General features: G+C 46.4%; 2 protein-coding genes across 3 annotated transcripts in view; one reads left to right on the forward strand and one right to left on the reverse strand.

Annotated features, from left to right (window-relative positions):
• unc5cb (unc-5 netrin receptor Cb) overlaps positions 1-9,206 on the forward strand; it is a 198,617-nt gene extending 189,411 nt beyond the window's left edge. For both annotated transcript variants that reach the window (XM_056291130.1, XM_056291131.1), the window contains 5 exons: positions 1,727-1,960; positions 3,423-3,572; positions 3,691-3,855; positions 5,043-5,221; positions 7,303-9,206. In XM_056291130.1, coding sequence (XP_056147105.1) covers positions 1,727-1,960; positions 3,423-3,572; positions 3,691-3,855; positions 5,043-5,221; positions 7,303-7,462 — 888 coding nt within the window. In that variant the 3' untranslated portion in view covers positions 7,463-9,206. The remainder of the gene's footprint in view (positions 1-1,726; positions 1,961-3,422; positions 3,573-3,690; positions 3,856-5,042; positions 5,222-7,302) is intronic.
• A 1,936-nt stretch (positions 9,207-11,142) lies between these two features.
• bmpr1bb (bone morphogenetic protein receptor, type IBb) overlaps positions 11,143-17,775 on the reverse strand; it is a 37,362-nt gene continuing 30,729 nt past the window's right edge. The window contains exons 4-11 of the mRNA XM_056290428.1: positions 16,710-16,806; positions 14,911-15,007; positions 14,626-14,770; positions 14,162-14,354; positions 12,913-13,210; positions 12,105-12,280; positions 11,853-11,983; positions 11,143-11,268 (exon numbers count right to left, since the gene is read on the reverse strand). Of these exons, the coding sequence (XP_056146403.1) occupies positions 11,143-11,268; positions 11,853-11,983; positions 12,105-12,280; positions 12,913-13,210; positions 14,162-14,354; positions 14,626-14,770; positions 14,911-15,007; positions 16,710-16,806 (1,263 nt within the window). The remainder of the gene's footprint in view (positions 11,269-11,852; positions 11,984-12,104; positions 12,281-12,912; positions 13,211-14,161; positions 14,355-14,625; positions 14,771-14,910; positions 15,008-16,709; positions 16,807-17,775) is intronic.

The following is a 17,775-nucleotide window of genomic DNA, read 5'->3' on the forward strand; positions in this document are numbered from 1 at the left end:
GATATCCAGTTCGAATCCCTGTGTTACCTCCGGCTTGGTCGGGCGTCCCTACAGACACAATTGGCTGTGTCGGTGGGTGCGTGTTTGTCCTGGTCGCTGCACTAGCGCCTCCTCTGGTCAGTCGGGGCGCCTGTTCGGGGGGAGGTGAACTGGGGGGAACAGCGTGATCCTCCCACGTGCTCCGTCCCCCTGGCGAAACTCCTCACTGTCAGGTGAAAAGAAGCAGCTGGCGACTCCACATGTACCGGAGGAGGCATGTGGTAGTCTGCAGCCCTCCCCGGATCGGCAGAGGGGGTGGAGCAGCGACCTAGATGGCTCAGAAGAGTGGGGTAATTGGCCAAATTCAGTTGGGCAGAAAAAGGGGGGAAAAATAAGATTGTTAATACGTCGAGCAGGATTGCAGGTAAACAACAACACAGTATGAAAGGGCTTTGTGAGTCCCGAGTGGCAGGGAATGGGTGGGCGATCCTCAGTGATGTAGCACAGCCTCTCTATGGTGAATACGAGTTGTTACCATAAGGACACGAGTACAAGGTACTTCTCCTATGGTCTTCCCGTGCCCCGAGATCCCTTATACCTTCCAATATAGCATTGTTAAACAAATCCTGATGATATGAGGTGTGTGTCGTTTGTATGTTGTTGTAGTTAATTCATTATTGGCGGCACGGCGGCACAGTGGTTAGCACGGTCATCTCATAGCAAAAAGGCCTGAGTTTGAGCGCTCGGGTAGTCCAACCTTGGGGGTCATCCCAGGTTATCCTCTGTGTGCAGTTTGCATGTTCTCCCCATGTCTGCATGGGGTTCCTCCGGGTGCTCCGGTTTCCTCCCACAGTCCAAAGACATTTAGGTCAGGTGAATCAGCCACACTAAATTGTCCCTAAGTGTGTGTGTGAGTCGGCCCTGTGATGGCCTGGCGGCCTGTCCAGGGTGTCTCCCCGCCTGCCACCCAATGACTGCTGGGACAGGCTCCAGCATCCCCGTGACCCTGAGTAAGGACAAGCGGTTTGGATAATGGATGGATGGATGAATAATTCTTTATTGTTTGTGATGTTGCTGTGGAGCACTTTGTTGTTAAATGTCTGTCTTTAACTGTAATGTCTTTTCTGTTGTGGTTGTATTTGTCTGACAGTTGCCACAGACACCAAGGGTATTTCCGAAAGGATAATAAACAAAACTAACTAACCAACTATCTTATTTATATTTAACTCCTTCTGTGTAGCTTGATACTGCACATTGAATCTTTCTGCACATGTACGATGACAGTAAAGGCATTCGTGTTCACCTCAATTAGAATACTGCCCATCTCTGTCAGTAATGTACACTAATCAATAACCCACCCCCATTCAAGAGGATGGGGGGGTATTGATTATGTACACTATTACATTTTAGGTTACTGTTTTCCAACATGGGGTTTAGGATACTATTGTTCAGCTTTTACATCACACATGTTTCAGTTTTCAGTTTTAGTCATAGGAAAAGACACAGATAACGAAATCAGTGGCAGTGGATCTACATCTAAAACAGGCTTTCCTATTCATTTTGGGTAACTTCCTGCTCAAGGCCTGCCCACTTCTGGCTCGTATCCTCATACACGTCCAAATAATTTGAGCATCCCAACAAATACAGATACATATATAAATAGTGGCTCCACTGCACAGCTGTAATACAAACCCAGTAGCCCTTATTACACTTCACCCCTTCTCTTCTCTCCCCTTCCCCGCTCTAGGACGTGGTGGTAGTAGGAGAGGAGAATTTCACCACGCCGTGCTACATCCAAATGGACGATGAAGCCTGCCACATCCTGACAGAGACCCTAGGCACCTACTGTCTGGTGGGACAGTCTCTCAGTGCAGCCACCACAAAGCGCCTCAAACTGGCCATTTTTGGCCCCGTCACCTGCCCCGCCATGGAGTACAACATCAGAGTCTACTGCCTGGATGATACACAAGATGCACTGAAGGTGAGCACTGTGTGTGTGTGTGTGTGTGTGTGTGTGTGTGTGTGTGTGTGTGTGTGTGTGTGTATGTGTGTGTGTTTATGCAAATTTGTGTGTGAGTATGTGCAAATGGATGTGTTAGACGCTCTGCACATGTTTGTGATTGTTAAAGTGTATTTGCAAAACAAAGAGTTTGCAGAATGAATAATGTTTGTGAGGGTCTTTTTCACTGAATCGCTATTGTGAATGGGTGTGTATGTGAATTTGTGTGTTTGTGAGTAAATATGTGCCGATGCATGTTTTAGCATCTACGTCCATGTTTGTGCCCACAAAACAAAGAGATTATAGCATTGTAGCATTAATATCGTTTGTGAGTTTGTGTTTTTGACTTAGTTGATATTGTATATCTGTACGTGTGTGTGTGTGTGTGTGTGAGTGAGTGGGCGTAGCCAGCAGATGTCATGTGGGAGGCAGGACGGGGAGCCTTTGTGTTTGTGTGCCACCATAAGGGGAGATGAGTGCATGTATTTGAATATGATTTCAATAGCCAAGCTGCTCCTAGCAAACTGCCGCTGTGCCCTCATAAATATGAGCAAATTTTATCCCCCTCCCCTGGGGTATTCTTCGCACCTAAATTCTGTTTAATACCTCCATCCACCTACACGAAGAGATAAAGAAGGATTATTACATTGAGGAGGAGTATTGGACATGGTTATTAGGTTTGGGAACGCACAATGAGAAATGATAGCAATCTTGCTGGATGGGCAGCAGTACATGGCTGAGTTTGGCTTACTTTGCACAGAAAGCCTTGAATTGAATATTAAGAATATGTGAAGGGCGTCCGAGTAGCTTAGTGGTCTATTCTGTTGCCTACCAACACGAGGATCACTGGTTTGAATCCCCGTGTTGCCTCCGGCTTGGTCGGGCATCCCTACAGACACAATTGGCCATGTCTGCGGGTGGGAAGTCGGATGTGGGTATGTGTCCTGGTCACTGCACTAGCGCCTCCTGTGGTCGGTCAGACACCTGTTCGGGGGGAGGGGGAACTGGGGGGAATAGCGTGATCCTCTCACGCACTGTCCCCCTGGTGGTGAAACTCCTCACTGTCAGGTGAAAAGAAGCAGCTGGCGACTCCACATGTATCGGAGGAGGCATGTGGTAGTCTGCAGCCCTCCCCGGATCGGCAGAGGGGGTGGAGCAGCGACCAGCACGGCTCGGAAGAGTGGGGTAATTGGCCGGATACAATTGGGGTAAAAGGGGGGGGTCCACACAAAAAAATAAAATAATATGTGCAATTATTTTGGAAATCACCTTCAAAGTAATTGCTGCAAATTACAAATAATTCCCAAGAACAAGCCTCTTAAGCAGCACATGTAACGAAGAGGGAAATTAAGTACTTTCCCACCTTCCGTATGGGCAGAATGTGCACACGGCGTTATGTCATGTTTTGGTGCACATTAATCACATGTATGTTTTTATATTTTAGGAAGTCCTGCAAATGGAGAAACAAATGGGTGGGAAGTTGTTGGATGAACCAAAGACACTAAACTTTAAAGATAGCACCCACAACCTGAGACTCTCAATCCATGACATCCCCCACACACTATGGAAGAGTAAGCTACTTGCCAAGTACCAGGTAAACTGATTGTAAACACTTCCAGAAAATCAAAGCGTATTCACTATTACCCACTACTTCTCCTGACAGTTAAGTAACCCTTTCAGTTCTCCACTCTTTTCTCTGGTGTCCTCTGCAGGAGTTGTCCTTCCAACAAGTGTGGAGCGGCTCTCAGAGAAACCTCCATTGTAGTTTTACTTTGGAGCGGTTCTCTCCCAGCACCGTGGACTTGGCCTGCAAACTGTGTGTGCGGCAGGTGGAGGGAGAAGGACAGATCTTCCAGCTAAACACCACTCTGTCAGAGGTCTACCCTATCTACCTACCTACCTACCTACCTACCTACCTACATCTACCTACCTACCTACCCATCATCCATCCATCTGTCCTTTTATCTATCTATCTATCTATCTATCTATCTATCTATCTATCTATCTATCTATCTATCTATCTATCTATCTATCTATCTATCTATCTATCTATCTATCTATCTATCTATCTATCTATCTATCTATCTATCTATCTATCTATCTATCTATCCATCCATCCATCCATCCATCCATCCATCCATCCATCCATCCACATACAGACAGACAGACAGACAGACAGACAGACAGACAGACAGACAGACAGACAGACAGACAGACATACATACATATATTGAAGGAGAAGCTCTGATATTTTCTGAATACTGGTTTTGCTATTGGGTAATAGATTTTTTTTTGTATTCACAAATAACACAAAGCAGGGTCTTTTGACAAAAAGGTAATGTGTTCTCTCCTTCATTTTTCTTACCTTATAATCTGTTGTGAGAGGTTCTTGAATAGGTTTACTCTGCCGTTTCCCCTGGCCTCTCACTGCTGTATTCACAAAGACAGACAAGGCTGAAGGCAGAGAGTGTTGACCCTTCAGCCACCATCTAGTCCTGCCTGCGATAGCCAGATACAGAGCAGAGCGGAGTGGGGTGGAGGGGGAACAATCACCCTCCACTCCTACTTCACAAAGGCAGGTTGGCCTAGAGAACAGAGTTGGAGAGATGGCGAAGCGCACAAGCTTTGTGCTCAGTTATGAGCACAGAACTACAGTACAGGCATGGAGAGTTGTGTCTGCATTGAAATTGCTCATCTCTCTTTGTGCCTTGCCTTTGTTTCTGTAGCCAGACCTAGAGCCCTTTTCCCCACCAGATTAGATATATTTAATGAATTTGCTGCAGTGAATGGATGGCAGTCAAAGGAAGGCTTTTCACTTTCCGTATAATCTGCCCCTGAGAACTTCTCTCCTACATAGCCGTTTGATGAATTTTAACTGACTGATGATGAGTCAAAACTCAAGATAACAAGGAACGTCTATTAGCTGTAAAGAAGGAGTGAGATCAGATTAGAGGATTTCAGTTCTGCATACAGCCTAGAGGAAGTAACATCACTCTTAACCCACATTCAGCCAACTTTTACATACTGAGGTGCTAACTTTGGGGTGCTTCTGTCACTTTTTCAGGACACCCAGAGTATTGACACATCTCTGCTGGACCCAGCCAGTAACATCACTGCCCTGGTGGGGCCCAACGCTTTCCGCATCCCCGTCTCCATCCGACAGAAGCTATGCAGCAGCCTGGATGCACCGCAGACCAGAGGCAACGACTGGAGGATGCTGGCTCACAAACTCAGCCTAGACAGGTTTGTGAAGGACCTTGGCATGTGTGTGTGGGTGTATGTACATCTTTTTTTGTCTATGGCTATTATGTACATTTATTTAGTCACTTCACTCATTGGACACAAACTAGAAAAACAGGGACAGACTTGAGAGGGGGCAAGAGAGTGACAGATGGAGAAATGGAAAGCGGTGAGAGAAGCTCCTCTCTCTTCTCTGTCTCCAGCATTCCTTCTCGCTTTGACAGGGTGAATTGCGGGATGAGGGTAAGGTGTGTGTCCATTTGTGAGGTCCCAGCTCACCGGGCCAGTGTTATCACAGGCAGCAGGTGCAGATCCACCAGACAACTAGCAGGCCGTTCTCTGAGTCGGGGTGACATGAATCCCCACCTAACTCACATACATGAACCCCCACCTAACTCACATACATGAACCCCCATCTAACTCACATACACTTTTGTTGAAACAGTCAAACAAATACACCTGCATCAATGTTTATTCTTAAAAATACATGGTAGAGGCATGTTGCTGTTCATGCATAAACACATGCGTAAACCCCCAAATTGACTGTCCAGGTATCGAAGCAGTTTATTCCATTGCCTACAAACATGGAGATCGCCGGTTCGAATCCCCATGTTACCTCCGGCTTGGTCGGGCGTCCCTACAGACACAATTGGCCGTGTCTGCGGTTGGGAAGCCGGATGTGGGTATGTGTCCTGGTCGCTGCACTAGCGCCTCCTCTGGTTGGTCGGGGCGCCTGTTCGGAGGGGAGGGGGAAGAAGAGGGGAACAGCATGATCCTCCCACGCGCTACGTCCCCCTGGCGAAACGCCTCGGCCGAGTGGGTAGAGCAGCGACCGGGACGGCTTGGAAGAGTGGGGTAATTGGCCGAGTACAATTTGGGAGAAAAAGGGGGAAAATTCCATAAAAATATATATATATATATTACCGATATCTAAATGTATCCATTTTAGAGATTTGCCCACCAGTAGTCTTGTCCTTGGCTGTATCGGACATCTCTCCATCACCACATCCAAAAGAGTGAGGAGACATGCTCTGAAGCTTCATGGCCATTGGTTTGGTAGACTGTTTCCTGCTATACTGTTCTTATTGTGATAGGACGGACATAAGACCATGCCATGTATCCCATTTCCTTCTCTACACATAATCATTTCAGTTTGGCATGTGTTCTAGTTCTAGAGCTGAGTGTATCATGAACTGGGCGGCACGGTGGCGCAGGGGTTAGCGCTGTTGCATCACAGCAAGAAGGTCCTGGGTTTGAACCCTGGGATTGTCCGGCCTTGGGGGTCATCCCAGGTCGTCCTCTGTTTGCATGTTTTCCTGTGGTGGGTTTTCTCCAGGTGCTCCGGTCCCCCCCCCCCCCATCAGAAGACATGCATGTTAGGTTTAATACTCCTGTCCGTGCCCCTGGCCAGGCATGGCAAGACAAGCTGGAGTTGGCCCCCGGGCGCTGCCTGGCGGCTGCACTCTGCTCCTAGCTACACAGCTAGGATGGGTTAACCACAGAGCATAATTTGGGATTAATAAAGTATATCAAAATAAAGAAAATGTGGGCGCTGTAGTGAACACTGTAGAAAAATTAATTCTTCATAAGTATAATGTGTAGTGAAATTACAAACGAGGATATCCTGTTACACATAACGGAGGAGTCTGATCACAAAACTAAACTAAGGCCACAAACGTTTTTTTTTTAGTTGTCAAATAGTTTTTAAATAATAATAATAATGATGAATTTTATGTATGGACACCTTTCAGAGCGCTCAAGGACGACTTACAAAACACACAACCAGCACTCAATGTGTAAATACAATTGGTGCGAGAAAATATGTCACGTTGTGAATAGGCATATTCACAACGTGACATATTTTCTCGCAAAAGGGTGAGTGTGATGACCAGTGGTCACACACATAACTTAATTTCAGATATGTTATCGACCACAGAACTCCAAAATAATGTGGATGAGCCAAAGAGAGGGAATAAATGTATAGCTGAGAAATCCTGCACTGTCATAAGAAGTCTACTCATCCTGACCCGGGTCTTCTGTCCCAGAGAAAACCAATTTCAAACTTTCACCTTTCCTTCTCTCAGGTATCTGAACTACTTTGCCACTAAGTCTACTCCTACGGGGGTGATACTGGACCTGTGGGAGGCCCAGCATTTCCCCGACGGTAACCTCAACCGCCTCGCCCAAGTACTGGAAGAGATGGGACGGCACGACAGCCTTGTTCCTGTAGCAGCGGAGCACTGACATCTGCCCACCGGGGGAATACGTCATTCCAGGGTAGAAGGAGTCATTCAGTAAGAGAGATAAAGGGAGAGAGCGAGAGAGAGAGAGGGAGAAAGAGTAGAGGCCTAAAAAGAGGAGAAGAGAGACAGTTAATCGGCACCACAAAAGTGCAGGCAGGCACACACACATACACACACACACACACACAATAGAGGTAATAGGAGACCGTGCACCCAGGTGTACTCAGCTATGACACGCTCCAACATCAGCAAAAAGGGGGAGTGTTAAAAAGTTGGAGGTTAAACGAGAGTCTGTAAAAGTCATCTTGCTCTTGGTGTTTTCGGTCTCTCTGGTCCCACTTTGTTTCCCTGGCTCCAGTTTCTTTGCAAACAACTGCACGGACGTTTGGATTGGAAGGACAGATTAAGACAATGCCCTCACCCCAGACAACAGTCTCAGAAGAGACACGCCATAAGAAATCACAGCGTCAAGAGGGCGAATCGTGGATCGGAGGACGCTTTTTTTCTCACTTTCCATGACCCGTACTAGTCTCCATGGCAACTAACGCAGGCCAACACACGTCCACAACCTGACACGTCCCCATAGTATTTAATACAGCTATTTATACAGACATATTTCTTCTTTTCGTGTTTTATACTGCCTGTTATGGAATGCTTTGCGTCATCGCTGCCATGTGTCCTTCCACATTTCGTTGGCGTTTCTGATTACGTTGAACGGTGTTGCAGCTCCCCCTGGTGGAGCGTCCGAGTACTGATATTCTGTCCTGTTGCAGTTTTAGAACTGCCATCATAATAGATATCAGTGCCCAATCACGTTATGTATTATTAATGTTTTATAAGTATGTATGCTTTTTATTACATAATGCATTTTTGTATTTTTTTAGATTTCTTCTTTCTTTAGAAGATTGCATTGTTGTTGGGGTTTTTTTATGTTTAAAAATGGGTAGAGGGTCTTTAAAGTTGTTGTTTGCTGATTAGATCAGTTCCTAGTATATAAGGGGGCATAGACGTAATGTCCCAACATAAGGGTAAAATTCACAATATTAAAAGAGACCGAGACAAGAGGAGAAGAGGATACTGTTGGGAAATAAAAGATGTGCTTTGTGAAAATAGGTATATTTTTGTAGGACCAATGCAGCTGAATAACAATTGCCTTTTACCAAATAATTGACACAGCGTATGAGGTAAATTTTGTTCGGGAGTCGATCACCTAATTATAAGTGTATTTTTTCTTGTAGTTCGTTTGGTATGGTCTGAAATGATTGATATATTTATGTTTTGAGTTTTGGAAGAAAGAACGTGAACCAGATTTATGTGTTTGTTAAACTAAGACAGAAAACATCAACAGTGTGATGACATTGAATCTGTGTATGATAGTTATTGATAATTGTAAATGCGACATTCCTTTGACGCTGCAGCAGCACTTGTTGGGTTTTCAGGTGCTCTTGAATAATCTGATTTTTTTTTTCATGACAGTCTTATCGGTTTTCGTAAAGCCGTCTATGCAAACTTTGCATCCTTTAAAAAAAAACAAAAAAAACAATCTGTACACTTTCAGTGCGCTAGCTGTTGCAGTCCATAGATGTTCCCAAGCTTCATTGTTATTATTGTGTATAGTGAGGATGTGGCCCGTCTGTTTCTGGCACTCTCATGATGTTACTAGCAATTGCTTGCATTTCATCGGACAAGTTACTGTACAAAGTGTAAGAAAGAATTTTTAAAACTAATAATAAATTATATTTATATGCAACACTAAATGGAGACCTTGTTTGGTTGGTTGTTACTGTTCAAGATTTAACAAAAGGAATCCAAAAACTACAAGAACTACAAGAACACTTATGTCCAAATTAACACATATATATCAAAATTAAACAAAAAAATCAGTGTAAAAGAACGCCAGTCAGGATGACTGTCGGAACTGCTGGTCTGCATGGGCTAGCAGTTAGCTTAGCCTGCCCCGTGTCCACATCATGTCAGACCGCCCTCGGTGTTTCCTCTTCGGGTGTAGCTCCAGGCAGGGCTGTGGTCCTTGGGCCCACCGGACGCAGCAGACCAGGCTCCCCCAGCCGAGCCAACGCTAGTTCTCCCAGCCAGACACCTTCGACACACCTCCCCACACGCCACACGACAACACCAAATACCTAGTCGACACCAGGTGAGGCCGCCGCCAGACCACCCTCAATATTATCGGAACTTCCTGTCTGCATGGGCTAGCAGTTAGCTTAGCCTGCCCCGCTTCCGCGTTCTTTCAGACCGCCCTCGGTATTACGTCTTTGGGAGCAGCTCCGGGCAGGGCCGTGGTCCCTGGGCCCGCAGGACGCAGCAGACCAGGCTCCCCCAGCTGATCCAGCGCCAGCTCTCCCAGCCATCAAACGAAGACACAAACTTAGATGCAGATGTAGACAAAGACACTGCAAGGACGGTACTGGGAAAGGCCGCCATCTTCCAACACCTGTACTGGGTTTGGCTGCTCCAAACGTGAATTCGAGCCGCCATCTTCCCACACAGGAAGTGGAAGCCAGTTTTAACTTACAGCTGTAGTTGACCAGAAGAGAGGCAGGTTTTAAAGAAGTGAATATTTTTTTTATTTGGGAATGTTTTGAAAATCCACATCTCAAAACTCAAAAAAAAATCACATATACAGATTAAGGCATAGTGGTAGAGCGGATAAGAACATATTCTGCACACAAGTTACAAAAAAACAAACAAACAAACAAACAAAACAACAAAAAAAAATGAGACATTTGCATCAAGCCATAGCAGTAATTATTTCAACTTAAATCAGCAGAGTTGAATTGAAGGTCTCATGTATGACTGAGTATGAGAGACCCATGAAGACATGAAATAGAAATCTGGAGACCCAAGGGTTTCCCAGCTCGTGTTCATTAATTAATGTAGTCATCTGCAAAACAACCGTACTACCTAGAGAACAATAATGTGTATATTGAGTTTTGCAGTTAAAAACAAAACAAAACATGTTACCTGTCAGCAAGAAATCTGTGCTTGTGGATTATGTTGTGTGCACTTTAAGATTATTAAGTCCTTCATTAAGTGTGGAATTTCCAGCTGTTATATAATAATATTACTTGCATTTGACATAAATGACAGAAGATGAATTATAAACACACACTACTTTGGATTATTGAAGGGAGGAGTTGTGCCGGAGTGAACCCTTGTGGGTCATGGACTGAATAACCAAATAATTTGGGTTAACGACGAGATCTCAGGTTTGCAAATTCTGCTGTCGCTCTATATTATATAGTTAGAGAGACAAATAAAGTACAAAACCCCAAATATTTGGTACACAAAATACTGTTTTATGGCTTTGATTGGCAGAGAGAGCGCCTCCAATCTGTGGAAATAATAAGGATGTAGACCTCCCTTCCCTTAGTCTGCCCACCTGACCCGGATCCCTTCACACAAATGAATTGGACAACTAACTAACTCAGCTTTCACAGAAAGCACAGCCCGGAAAGGCAGCTGGGTCTAGGAGAAAGATGGCTCAGGAAAAAGAAATGCATATCTGGTCAACAAATTAAATTTCTCCGGCTCGTTATTCTTTTAATTATTTTCAGTATATATTCCCCCCTGCTAGTGTTGTGCAGTTTTTTTCCCCATACAATCCCTTTCTGCTATTGGTCAGTGTGAAGTGGCGCTGGGCCGCTTTCGTACCCTGCTCTGTCACAGTTTGCTGCCCTGGTGCTCCAATATTTTGCCCAGAGACTTCTTCACCCTGAGGGCCGTGAGGCGAGATGCAGGGTTGTGTGCCCAGCATTCGGACATCAGCTTCCCAAACTGCTGCAACCCCTGTAGGCACGAGCACACATAAGACTTCATTTGAAACGCAACCAACATTACAGTTATACAGGATCTCTATTATAAGGGGTCTCTATTATATTTTACAGGGTCTCTATTATACAGATCTCTATTATATTATACAGGACCTCTATTATACAGGATCTCTATTATACAAATCTCTATTATATTATACAGGACCTCTATTATACATGATTTATATTATATCATACAGTATCTCTATTATACAGGACCTTTATTATACAGATCTATATTACATTATACAAGACCTCTATTATACATGATCTATATTATATCATACAGGATCTCTATTATACAGGATCTCTATTATATTATGCAGGACCTCTGTTAAACAGGATCTATATTATATTATACAGGAGCTCTATTATACAGGATCTCTATTATACAGGATCTATATTATATGATACAGGATCTATATTACATTATACAGGATCTCTATTATACATATCTCTATTATATTATACAGGATCTCTATTATATTATACAGGATCTATATTACTCTATTTTGAGTACTGATGTTTCAAAATACAGTAAGATAAAACACATCTTTATACCCTGTCACTGTTCCACCGGATAGCAAGCAAGGGCCTCTGTCTCATTCTGCAGACAACATCTGTCATCTCCTCATACGTAGGGTCACTGGGAACCAGGTCATAATACGGCAGCTGATACTCCTCCACAATGTCTATAGGAAAACAGATTTGCATATGAAGCATCCATTAGAAAAACAAAAAAACAAAACAAGATAAACACAGTGGCTTATGACAAAAGGCATTTGTATTCGGCAGCATAGCATTGCTCCTGACCATCACAGATGCAGCGTCGAGCCATCTCCCAGAGAATAAGGCCGAAGCTGTACATGTCCGCCATCACGAACGACTGGAAATGGTTGATATTCAGAGACTCGTCCAGTATCTCAGGTGCCATGTAGCGTTTGGTGCCAACCCGCAAGGTGGGAGGGATGTCAACTTCATTGGTCTCACTGAGGTAAGGCAAAGAGAGAGACAGAGACTTTTAGCGGTGCAACATGGGATTATGTCAAATAATCCAGGAAATGTTCCAAATATTCTTGAACAGATTCTTAAAAAGAAAAAAGAAAAAGGAAAACTCCAGTTCAATAGTTGTAACGTCTACCACTTTGTGAGCTACCTGTTTTGGTTTTTTTTTTGGGGGGGGGGGTTCCCCCTTTTTCTCTCCAATTGTATCCGGCCAATTACCCCACTCTTCCGAGCCATCCCGGTCACTGCTCCACCCCCTCTGCCGAACCTGGGAGGGCTGCAGACTACCACATGCCTCCTCCGATACATGTGGAGTCTCCAGCCGCTTCTTTTCACCTGACAGTGAGGAGTTTCACCGGGGGGACGTAGCGCGTGGGTGGGTCACGTTATTCCCCCCAGTTCCCCCTCCCCCCTGAACAGGCGCCCCGACTGACCAAAGGAGGTGCTGGTGCAGCGACGGGGACACATACCCACATCCGGCCTCCCACCCGTAGACATGGCCCGTTGTGTCCGCAGGGATGCCCGACCAAGCTGGAGGCAACACAGGGATTCGAACTGGCGATCCCCGTGTTGGTAGGCAACGGGATAGACCGCCATGCTAGAAAATGTGTCCTACCTGTTAAGCTTGACAGCCAGTCCAAGGTCTGCTATGCAGCAGGTGCCATTCTTCTTCACCAGGATGTTCTTACTCTTTAGGTCTCGGTGAGCGATGGCGGGTTTGCCCCGGGTACTATAGATCTCACTGTGCAGGTGGCAGATGCCTGACACCGAGGATTGGGCCATTCGGAGCAACGACTTCATGTCAAGTGTGTTAGACTTGAGGTAGTCATACAAGGAGCCATTCTCATGGTAGTCAGTGATCAAGTAGAGCTGTGTCCATGACCCAGTTCCCTTAATGTCTGCTGCGATAAATCCTGGGGATTGGGGTAAGGACAGGGGATAAAATCAGGAATCAGGAATATTTATTTGTCATTTCATTCCATATATCGTTTCCCCTAGCCCACAGCAGTTTATGTAATACAAAGACAAAAACACATATCCAAAAACTACATGAACACATATATCCAAACTACCAAAAAATTACAAAAACTACAAAACTACAAAAACACATATCCAACACATCCACACAAAAAAAAAAATCACTGTCCAAGGGAGTGAACGCCAGTCAGGATGACTGTCAGCACTGCTGGTCTGCATGGGTTAGCAGTTAGCTTAGCCTTCCCCACTTCCACGTCCTGTCACGCCGCCCTTGGTGTTTTCTCTTCGGGTGCAGCTCCGGGCAGGCCCATGGTCCCTGGGCCCACCGGACGCAGCAGACCAGGCTCCCCCAGCCAATATGATGCCAGCAATCCCAGCCAGACACACTCGACACACATCCTCGCACTCCACACGACGACACCAAAAACACAGTCAATGCCAGGCGAGGCCGCCACCAGACTGCCCTTGGTATTATCGCAACTGCCAGTCTGCATGGGCTAGCAGTTAGCTTAGCCTGCCCCGCTTCCACTTCCTGTCAGATTGCCCTTAGTGTTTCCTCTTCGGGCACAGCTCCGGGCAGGCCCGTGGTCCCCGGGCCCACTGGGCGCAGCAGACCAGGCTCCCCCAGCCATCAGACGAAGACACAGACCCAGACACAGACGCGGACAAGACACTGCATGGACGGCACTGGCTGAGGCTGCCACAAACCTAAGTTCGCGCCGCCATCTTCCCCCACCGGTACTGGGTGAGGCCGCTGCAAAGGTGTGTTTGCGCCGCCATCCTCTCACACCGGAAGCAGAATAGAAAAAAGATGTGCATGTACCAAAAAAAAAATACCTGGCCTTACACACACAGTATATACACGTAGATGTATTAATTTCTCTTACCAAGAATATTTTCATGTCTCATCAGGAAAGTCTGGTAGATCTCTGTCTCTCTGAACCAGCTGTACTCCTCTGTAGTGAAGAACACTTTGACAGCCACCGTCTCTCCTCTCCACCTACCCATCCACACCTCGCCATAGCGCCCCTTCCCCACCTGCTTCACCATTTGGATTTGCTTTGCTATGGTGCGCTGCACCTGGTTACAGCAGTGAAGATGTTCCTCATTAGTGTCATCGCATTCATGGCATTCATCATCAAAACTGCTATATCAAACGATCCGAAATTCATTTCCACTTACCTGACAACCACTTAGTGATATGTTACAAAAGAAACTAATGCTGACCAGTTCTACTGTCCCAATGTGCAAAACACAGACACTTTAAGAAGGAATACAGTCTTCATTAGTAATCTGTGCAGACTGGCCTTGGGCCCAATTTACTGGTTGATAATAGGTGATGTGTTCATACCAGTAGAGGGAGTCCTGATCCAGACCCGGACCCAACACTTTGGCTCTGGTGTATTAGATCCTTCAGCGACTCTCTGGGAGGTATGTAGTGGTCTTCAGGGTCGGAGCTATAGCGCGGCTGTGGCTGTGGCTCCTGGGACTTGGGTCTTGCATAGATAGAGAGTGTGATATACATTGACAGTGATCACAGATGTGTGAGAGTGTATTGGCTGTCACATTATGCCTCTTTTTTTTTTTCGAGTATGCACCAACATATACTGCATGCACATTCTCAACATTTCCTTACCTCAAGTACCAGAAAATGATGACGAGACCGGCGATGAGGATTAAGACTGTGATCGGTATGAAGAGAGCCATGTGCTGTGTATTAGTTTTCACTAAATCTGCAGTAAAGGAGGAAGCAATTGGGGGTAACACAAGTAATATAATTTAAGTGATATAACAGTACTGATTCCATGTTGTAATAACTTGTGGTAATTTTTATGCATAAACAAGCTTCACTTCTACAAACAAAGACAGTTTACAGCTCACTACTGACTTCCAACCCTGTAGTTCGTACCACTGCCAGTTTCACTACCATTCTGAAATTCTTGGGCAGGGAAACCTTTTTTTTTCTCACTTCCTTCCTCTCCTCTTACTCTGTTCCCCCTTTTCTAGTGTGTGATCGATCACAGCCCCTTCCTGAATCCCACAGGTTGGGTGTCACATAAACATGACTCCAGCAAACCCAGGGGCCTGCAGCAGCTCTGGGGTTCTGCCCTTCCTGCCGTGCTCCTGGCAGTCAAACTCACACTCAAACGTGTGCAACACGGGCGTCCGGGTGGTGCAGTGGTCTGCCCACCAACACAGGGATCGCCGGTTCGAATCCCTGTGTTAGCTTGGTCGGGCGTCCCTACAGACACAGTTGGCCGTGTCTGCGGGTGGGAAGCCGGAGGTGGGTGTGTGTCCTGGTCGCTGCACTAGCGCCTCCCTTGGTCGGTCGGGGCGCCTGTTCGGGGGAGGGGGGGGGGAACTGGGGGGAATAACGTGATCCATCCACGCGCTACGTCCCCCTGGTGAAACTCCCCACTGTCAGGTGAAAAGAAGAGGCTGGTGACTCCACATGTATCGGAGGAGGCATGTGGTAGTCTGCAGCCCTCCCCGGATCAGCAGAGGGGGTGCAGCAGAAGAGTGGGGTAATTGGCCGGATATAATTCGGGAGAAAATGGGGGAAAAGGAAAAAAGAAAGAAAAAAAGCGTGCAACACAAGTGAATGTACACCTTGAGCAGAAACCATACATCCACAGCAATACACAACAGCTGCTAGCACAGCCACATTTACACAATGAAAAAAAACTTGACAGCTACATCCAACTGTAGTGTCCTTTGCCAGAGGTGGAAGCGACTTTCAGAAGGTCACAACAGCTGACTAGACAAGACAATGTGCTGCTGAATGGTTCCTTTAGAGAGTCAGAGAGTCAATGTCAAAAGCTGTAAGTTAGGGAAAAGTGTGTGTGCCTGCCTATGTGTGGGTTGTTGTGTGTGAGACAGTAAGAAGGGGGGGGAGAGAGAGAGAGAGAGAGAGAGAGAGAGAGAGAGAGAGAGAGAGAGAGAGAGAGAGAGAGAGAGAGAGAGAGAGAGAGAGAGAGAGAGAGGTGTCTTGTAGGGCAGCAGATGGAGAGATATCTCACATCCAAGCCGGGGCAGGAAACTCAAGCAGGCCCCGGGGAGATGCTGTCCTTTTCATTAGGGGACGAGAGAAAAAGTCAAGCCTGCAGGCTCTGTCTTTCCCCCTGTCCCAGAGCCTCCCCCCCCCGGCCGCACCCCGCACCGTGTGCAACAGTTTAACCTGCCACTACCTATTACCTACCTATCATAACTCAACCTAAATCCACTCACAGAGAGAGAGAAGAGAAGAGAAGAGAAGAGAAGAGAAGAGAAGAGAAGAGAAGAGAAGAGAAGAGAAGAGAAGAGAAGAGAAGAGAAGAGAAGAGAAGAGAAGAGAAGAGAAGAGAAGAGAAGAGAAGAGAAGAGAAGAGAAGAGAAGAGAAGAGAAGAGGAGGGAGGGAGAGAGAGAGAGAGAGAGAGAGAGAGAGAGAGAGTCACCAGGTTTCCGTGGTGGGAGAGTTAGGTTGCTGTTGTTGTTGCAGTAGTCTGTATCACAGCACTCCAGACGTATCCGTTGATGCTCATTCCATGTGTCCTTCAAAGCACACACACACACACACACACACACACACACACACACACACACACACACACACACACACACACACACACACACACAGATGATTAGCCAGGTCTAGTGTACGGCTAATAAAAACACAAGACAAGCACTACTTGATAGAGTCTTGATGCGTGCTCAGTACTCCAGGTAAGAAAGGTTCATCCAGGTGAACTGATCCTCAACCCTCTTTGAGAATTTAAGAGTTTCTAAGAGGGAAAGACGGCAGACGGCTCGTCGTGTGATCCCCGCGTGTCACCGCCCTCTAACCTTCATTCGCAGCGCCCGGTTGTGTATGAGAGGCCGTCTAGGCCACAATTCTCAGCCACTCTCTCACACACGATATCAAACTCTCCGACCTGATCTGACAGAAATACTTGAAATGACCACGACCTCTTAACACCGCAGGACATGGTGGTGGCATCCCCCTCCCATGTTTTTACACACTTTTCCCTCGACCCTCCCATGAATGCACATGCATGAGTGGGAAAGTGCGACTTGTCATTCCGTGCTCCTGGGGCAGGCAGAATGTTCCAGCCATGTGCGGTCTGCTCGTACATCCCATGCCATGTTGTCAGGCTCTCTTACAGACATTAACATGTTAATACGTCTGTCCCTCAGTGTTGTGTGCACGCACTGTATATAGACACATTTATGTGTACACACACACTTAAATGTGATATGTTTCAGGAAGTCCGGGTAGCGTAGCAGTCTATTCCGTTGCCCACCAACACGGGGATCGCCGGTTCGAATCCCCGTGTTACCTCTGGCTTGGTTGGGCATCCCTACAGACACCATTGGACGTGTCTGCGGGTGGGAAGCCGGATGTGGGTCTGTGTCCTGGTCGCTGCACTAGCGCCTCCTCTGGACGATCAGGGCGCCTGTTGGGGGGGGGGGGTTGAGGGGAATAGCGTGATTCTCCCACACACTACGTGCCCCCTGGCGAAG

The sequence above is a fragment of the Lampris incognitus genome, chromosome 12 (genome assembly GCF_029633865.1).
Source record: "Lampris incognitus isolate fLamInc1 chromosome 12, fLamInc1.hap2, whole genome shotgun sequence".
Lineage (NCBI taxonomy): Eukaryota > Metazoa > Chordata > Actinopteri > Lampriformes > Lampridae > Lampris > Lampris incognitus.